The sequence below is a fragment of the Hyaena hyaena genome, unplaced genomic scaffold (assembly GCF_003009895.1).
Source record: "Hyaena hyaena isolate Hyena2069 unplaced genomic scaffold, ASM300989v1 scaffold_103, whole genome shotgun sequence".
NCBI classification, from domain to species: Eukaryota; Metazoa; Chordata; class Mammalia; order Carnivora; family Hyaenidae; genus Hyaena; species Hyaena hyaena.
The window spans coordinates 1,475,435-1,482,997 of record NW_024080735.1 but is presented as its reverse complement, the minus strand read 5'-3'; the positions used below and the strand labels follow the sequence as shown (position 1 = coordinate 1,482,997).

Sequence of the window (7,563 nt, the reverse complement as noted above, 5' to 3'; positions counted from 1 at the left end):
ACTGGGATATAACTCAATAAAACAGAATGAGCTGAGACATACAATGAGTTTTATCCATTTAAACAGAAGATACTTCGGGCCACCTGGGTGGCTCAGTCTGTTGAACGTCAGACTTCAGCTCAGGTCAGGGTCCCACAGTTCATGAGTTCAAGCCCCGTGTCAGGCTCTGTGCTGACAGCTCAGAGACTGAAGCCTGCTTCAGATCCTCTATCCCTCGCTCTCTGCCCCTCCCCCACTTGTGTTGTCTCTCAAAAATAAATCAAACATTTAAACAGAAGATACTTCTGTGCATTTATGAAAGCCCAGCTCCACCCCCCCACCCCACCTCGATGGCAGGAACACTCAAAATTCAACAATTCCAAGAACGATAGTACCAACAGATCTATTTTGTTATGCGCACAGAGTCCTAGCGGAGATTCGAGTTGTGTGCTTTCTGTTCTTTATTAGCGCTGTGGCCTCATGCCACTGTCCAGGTGAGAACAGGAAAATGGGTGCGTGCTCCTGAGGGTCCCCATCCGTAAGTCTGGCTTCGGGTAATACTGACACACGTGAGCTTATCCTTCACCTCCTGGAGACCAGAAGTAGTCACGGGCTGTGTTGGCAGGTCCATGAGGTCGTCAGGGGCTCAGCCTTCTGCCATGGTCCTTGGTGTGTGGTGACATGGTGTCTGCTGCAGACCTGTAATCTGGAAGGGAAAAGGGCAAAGGGAGGTGCTCTGATTGTTCCGGAAGGTAAGGATGGTGCTGCCTGGAGCAGGGAGAGGGCCATCACCAGCAGGTCAGGCGCCCGGAGTCAGGAAGATGGTGGATGCAGCAACCAATCCCCAGATAACACTCACACCTCCTGGACCCTTGAGGGCGCAAAAGGGCTGATGGCCGGAGCTGAAACACGTCATCTGGTTTTGTGTGCGTCGCTAAACTTTCCCTCCCCCGAGAAATGGCTGCAAAGGAGCTCACTGCTGTGCTCAAGTCCCTCCCTCCAGGGACCTCCTTCCATGAGGACCGAACCCAGTGCCGGGGACCCTGCACATCTTGCACGTTCTCCCAGGCTGCTCGGCGGCCCAGGGCTCATGGGCCAAGGGTGATGAGCCGGGTGAAGGGCAGGGTGGGGCAGGGAGTGTCTGCTGCCCCTGGATGCTTACTGGAAACAGCATAAATGAGGGGCTGGGGTGGGGGGGTGGGCAGGTGGTCTGCTCACAGGGGAAGGAAACACTGGTGTCAGACAGCGAGGAGCACAGAGAAGGTGGTTGCTTGCATCAGAGCTGGCTCTCCTGCCAGCGGCAGGCCACACCGCCCAGCTCTGTACCAAATTGGAACCAGGAGAAGGTGCCTGAACAGAGGATCCAGGAGGGCAGGAGCCCCGGGGGAACATCCTGCACTTCTGGGCGTCCTGCCTTAGCCCTACTTCAGCTACAATTACAGTAAGTCTCCCTTTCTGTGCACATTGGATCTCAGAGAGAACTACAGCTATAAGGTAAAAGAAGCCCCCCTCCTCCCCACGCCTGCTGGCACGCCCTACATGGTGCTGGCGCATCGGTATGTATGTATTCTGTCCAGATACCTTCTGTTGAATGTATTTGACAGAATGTTCCCTAAACAATTTGATTAACAGTAAGTCACATATAAAGTACATCCTACATTAAAATTACTAGGAAGGAGATGGGGGGGGTGTCCCCAGACACAGTTCCCAAGATGGCCACCAGGTGTCAGAGCCACCAACAGTGCTCCCAGCCCACGGGGAGGGGAGTGTGGGGAGGGAAAAGGGGTGGAGAGATCCCCGCATGGCACTGTTCAGCCCTTTGGCGCAAATTTTGTCTACTATGGGGTTGGGGGGGCAGTAAGGGAGCTGCAAGCTCAATTAAATTCTCAGACTGCAGATTCCCATTCCTGGGGAGCCTCTGTTCCTTGGAGAAGCGGTCAGTGGCCACCAACCCTCCCCAGAGGAGGGGTGAGCACAGAGGGGCACACAGAGGTGGGCTCGGCCACCCCTCCCATACAAGTGGCGTTCTGCACGAGGAGTGGCTTCCAGCCGGGCCTGGCCCTATCCAGTAGGCTCGAGGGCTCAGCTCACGGGCATTGCCCTGGGCAAGCCTCATCCTGTAATTCCGGGGTCACCAGAGCCAGCGTGTCACAACAAGGAGGTGGGGGGGGCACAATGACCCTGGCTCCAGGTGAGCAGTACACTGTACAGTGTCCAAGAGAAAGGGGTCCCTGGACCACACCCCATTTCTGGCCTCAGGTCCAGGCCCACTGCACACTGGGGCTTTTCACAGATGAACCTTTACCACCTATAGGGAGGCCAAGCTTGTGGGAGGGGGAGGGGTAAGGACCACGCCACTGATGTCTGAGGACGACTCCTGATTCGTGATCTCCATGCATTCTGACAGGCAGGTGAAGGCGACCTTTTTCTGTGATTGGAATGGCCTCATTGGCTACACTTGTACTGTTGTCACATGAAGCAACAGTAATTATTTAAGTCACTCTACACCTTCCGTGTCATGTATATAATTTAAAATAATACACCTGCTGCCATACACGTAATAAAAGTGGCAATTATTGTTGAAACATAGGCCGTATTCATATTCAATTACAACCATGCATTTTGATGCTCGACGTCTCAAGCATCATATTCAAGCCAAATGATTCATTTAAAACTAAAAAAAGGATAAAACAATGTTTAGAGTGGGATCCATGTTAAGTTACTACTACTTGGTGCAGTAATCATTGCTTTGATGTGGCCAACACTGGTCTGAACGTTGAGGTGTTTTAGTTTCCGTGATCCTATTACGTATGATATCAGGGGTATGGAACTGAAAAAATCTCTCATAATGCTAAGCAGGCTATGCCCTTGATCGTTTCAAAGGGAACACTGTCCCTGAGGAGGGTCAGACAGAGCCGAGGGAAGGGGCGTCGAGCACCACCGGCTCTGGGTTTGTCTGGGGAGGCCTGGTTAATGATGAGCCTCCCCTCCGGGCACTGTACTGTGATGACTCCTGGGTAATCCTGGACCCACTGGATTCCTGCTAAGTCAAGGAGCCCCCGAAGTCCATGAGCAGTCCAGCTATTCCTCACTAGTTCTCCTTCATCAGGCCGCTCATGTGACAGGGTTACACTAGGGCCCAGACAGACGTCACAGGTCAAGTGTCTCTTGAGATCCCCAAGCTTCTAGGTCTCTGGGGAAGAAGAACAAACCAACCAATGGGGTCTCGAGGGTGGGAAGGGAGGGGACTCAGGCCCCTGCCCACCTCACTGAATCAAACACCTGCTTGCCCCACACCCCCTCTGGTTTACTCATGCTTGGGGAGGGTGAGTCACAGAGGAGGTGGGCGGCTGTGCTTGGTTTTGCCAGGTGCATGGTACCCTAATGACCATGACTCCGCCCTCTACTTAATCCTTCCTGCGCAGGCACCCCACCTCCAAGCCCTGAGCCCGGCCAGGCAAAAGGCCTGATTCCGAATCTCGTCTCCTCACCGGTACCCGAGGCCGATTCCCTTCCATAAAAGGGGGAAGGAAATCATCGATGTGAACACAAAAGCAGATGACAGCCTGAGTCACACCTGAGTTAGGGCGCAGAGTTTGGGTGCGCAGAGTAAGGCCAAGCTAAAAGCTCCGAGGTCACTGGTCATAATTATCCCTCCCAGAAGGGCAGCCATCCTCACCCGCAGCCACGCAGCTTCTGAGGCCATGACAAACAGCCACACCCTACGAAACCACGGAGGACACGCTCCTCACCAGGCCTCCCAGCCCAAGCTTCAGTGACAGGCACCAGAGAAGGAAACAGCCGAAACCAACGGAGGCAAGAGGAACTGGTTCCCGGCTTGTTGGACGGCTCGTGACATTTCAGTTATGCACAGCACAATAGAGCCCAAGTATTTTTAACCTGTGTGGAGTCTCCTGGTTCACAAAAGAAATCTGAGCAGGTGGGGTTGAAGAAGGGTAGAAGGGGAGGCCAGAGAAAAGGTTCCAAGTAGAAAAGAGCCCATGCAAGGGGCAGTTTCCTGTCCTGGGTAGGTGAGGCATGGGCCTTTCACTCAGGAAGCCATGAGGGTGGGATGTTTTGGGAGCTGCTTGCTTCTAATTTATTTCTCCAAGTAATGTAGTTATGTCCTCTAGACAATTTCAGTGTTATTTCAGCAAATGGCAGAGGGACCCTCCACTCCGGCTCCCCCAGTAGGTGTGCGGCCGTCATGGCCAGTGGAACCATTCGAGGCAATCCTGCCCAAAGTCAAGGTGAAGAACTCTCCAAGCAAAATTGTTCAAACAACTTGACTCAGGGTCTAAACAAACGGATCTTCCTTTTAGTAGCTCCGCTGTGGGGCAAAGGGAGAGAAGGGTTCCCATTTTCCCCTGTTTGCTCCCCTTTCTCCAAGAAAATCTCCTTTCAAAACTTGTCAAAGGTATACAGTGACCTAAAGGTGAAAAGATGTAGCCAAAGCTCTTTGGATTACAGTATTAAGAGTTGCAACGTCCAATGCCCACAGGTGCCAAATGGGTTTGTTTCATAATATCATCTTGAACTGTTTCTTCTGGCCCCGAACCACTTTACTTTTTACAATATCCACTCATTTTGGGGCACCTGGGTGGCTCAGTCCATGAAGCATCTGACTTCGGCTCAGGTCATGATCTCACAGTTCATGGGTTTGAGCCCCACATCGGGTTCTGTGCTGACAGCGTAGAGCCTGGAGCCTGCTTCTGATTCTATGTCTCCTTGTCTCTGCCCCTCCCCTGCTCATGCTTTGTCTCTCTTTCTCTCTGTCTCAAAAATAAATAAACATTAAAAATAGTTTAAACATAAATAAATAAATAAGGACTATTTGCTTACAAAAAATAAAACAGGGGGCACCTGGGTGCCCTGAGCCTGGGTCACTCAATCAGTTGAGCATCCAACTCTTGGTTTCAGCTCAGGTGAGGATCTCATGGTTCGTGAGTCTGGGCCACATATTGGACTCTGCATGGGCTCTGCACTGACAGAGCAGAGCTTGCTTGGGATTCTCTCTCTCCCTCTCTCTCTGCCCCTCTCCCATTCACACTTTCTCCCTCTCTCTCAAGATAAATAAACTTTAAAAATTAAAAAAAAAGTTTACAAATAAATAAACAAGTAAATATACAGTATTAACTTTAGGGATAAAAAGAGGAGGTGTCTGGGTGGCTCAGCCGGTTGAGTGTCCAACTCTTGGTTTTTGCTCAGGTCGTGACCTCATGGTTCATGAGTTCAAGCCCTGTGTTAGGCTCTGTGCTGACAGCACAGAGCCTGCTTGGGATGCTCTCTCTCTCTCTGCCACTCTCCCACTTGTGCTGGTTCTTCCTCTCTCTCTCTCAAAATAAATAAGCTTAAAAAAAAAAAAAGAACAATGTCAGGTCACCACTTTGCCACCTCCCATTCAATGACTGAAGGAACTCACTAGGAACAGAAGTGTCCTCGAAGTCAGGAACGCGAGACAATTAGGGCTTGCCAGGACACCTGGGCAAGACACCTGGCCATCGCACATCTCAGTCACGGTCACCTTGCCTGAAAAGTTTCGAGGCCCAGATTCCTTCCAATACTAAACGATCATACTGTAGAGCTCAACAGACATTCTGGACGGTCACTTCCCAAAAGAACAATGGGGAACATAATTAAAAGGAGAGACCCCACAAAACTACATCACTGTGCTGTAGCAGGGTCTAGATGTGGCCTTGGTGTGGCCAAGCCGCGTGGTGACTACAGACACAGGGATGTGAATACCTCGTGGGGGAAGAGAGCCACCACGCGCTGGGGAGGAGGAGCGCGGGTCTCCATGAGGTGGGGAGGACCTCTCTGAGTCTTGCTTGAACCTAAACTCAGTGTTTCAAGGGAACATTTCGAGTGAAAAAGCAAAGCTGACCAACAGGCTGTTTGGAGCCGCAACTCCCGCTTTTCAAGTTCACGCTGGGCCTACCTGTGATGAGGCCTATGGTTGCCACACCAGGGCTGTCTGCAGGGGCCAAGTGTGCTCAGAGAGTCTCTCATTACATAACCCTGGCGGTGGCCCTACACGTGCATGCGCAAGTGGGCACACACGGGCTCTCGTACGCTGGGAGCAGGGCAGTGACGGGGGAGCAGGGCAGTGATGGGGGGAGCAGGGCAGTGAGGGGGGAGCAGGGCAGTGATGGGGGGAGCAGGGCAGGGGGGGCAGGTCAGTGACAGGGAGAGCAGGGCAGTGAGGGGGGAGCAGGGCAGTGATGGGGGCAGGTCAGTGACGGGGGAGCAGTGCAGTGGGGGGGGCAGGTCAGTGACGGGGGGAGCAGGGCAGTGACGGGGGAGCAGGGCAATGAGGGGGGAGCAGGGCAGTGACAGGGGGAGCAGGGCAGTGAGGGGGGAGCAGGGCAGTGACGGGGGGGCAGGACAGTGATGGGGGGCAGGGCAGTGATGGGGGGGTAGGGGAGTGATGGGGGGCGGGGGGGGCTGAGGCCCTCTGTGGCAAAGGTTAACAATAGGCGTATTTCGGTCCAAATAGGAGGACTCGCATTCCTGTGGTGACGGGTACCGTGTGCCTTGGGCGGAATCGAAGTGACTTCCAAGGGAGCGGCTCCTGCCCACAGCCCTGGGACTCGGGGGAGGTGGGGAGGGGCCTCTGTGCCCCAGCTGTGAACACCGGTGGGCCGTTTAGCCGCTGCCAGTAAGTGTGCAGCTTGCTCTGCTCCGAGGAGTGAGTGATCTTTGACTCCACAACCGGCTTCAGCCTCTCCCTCTCTCTCTCCACTCCTCTCTCAGAGGCATTCTTGTCACCGCGCCCTGTGACCCCCTGGGACGCCCTGTCACCCTCCTGGCTTCAGGTAAGCAGGGCTCCTTCCAAGTCACCTCCTCGTTACTTCCCCGAGGCTCTGTATTATCTCTTCTTTCAGCCTGGAATGCGCTCTCCCCTAATCTTCTCGAAGGAGGCTCACTGAGGTCTCGGCCTCCAGGAGCCTCTCAGAGGGCCCCCCCCAGCCCGCCCACTCCAAGCGTCCCCTGTCCCCCCGCCCCGTATTCTGTCTCGTGGCCCTACCCTGGCACCTACCCTGGCACCCGGCTGGCGCTGCACACCCCCTCAGCTGTGCCCCGTGTGTCTCTCTTGCTTGTCCTCTCGCCAGCAGGTAAGCTCCGTGGACACGAGCGCTCCGTGTCGTGTTCACGACCGTTTCCGGCAGCTACAACGGGGCCTTGCACACGGCCAGGGCCGCACGAGTGCCCGCTGAAGGAGCGGCCAGGCGGCTGCGTGAGGGAGGAGGGCGGAGGAGGGCATCGCTGCGAAGGGCCCACGGGGCGCTGGCACGGAGGCAAGGGGGCTGCAGAGTCCGCCGGGGAAGACGGACGTTCGCCCAGACCGACCCGGGGCGAGGAGAGCTCGTGGAAGCGTGCGGGGCTGCGTGCTGGGTGGGAGTGTGCGGACGGTCTCCGAGGAAAGGCCAGCCGGGCAAAGGAGACAGAGGGGCGGCGGGGAAGGCACCCTGTGCGGGGGAGACACCGTGGCAAGGCAGCTCGTCTGGGAGCAGACCGTTGGTTCCAGAGGAGCCTCGCGGGAAGGAGTGGGGTGCAGCCTGGACAGGGCCGGGGGGGGGGGGG

The 7,563-nt window shown here is 54.9% G+C and overlaps 1 protein-coding gene across 1 annotated transcript in view; it reads right to left on the bottom strand.

Annotated features, from left to right (window-relative positions):
• Positions 1–422: 422 nt before the first annotated feature.
• Positions 423–7,563, bottom strand: part of LOC120234121 (alpha carbonic anhydrase 8-like) — a 19,544-nt gene continuing 12,403 nt past the window's right edge. The window contains exon 2 of the mRNA XM_039235776.1: positions 423–685. Coding sequence (XP_039091707.1) covers positions 626–685 — 60 coding nt within the window. The 3' untranslated portion in view covers positions 423–625. The remainder of the gene's footprint in view (positions 686–7,563) is intronic.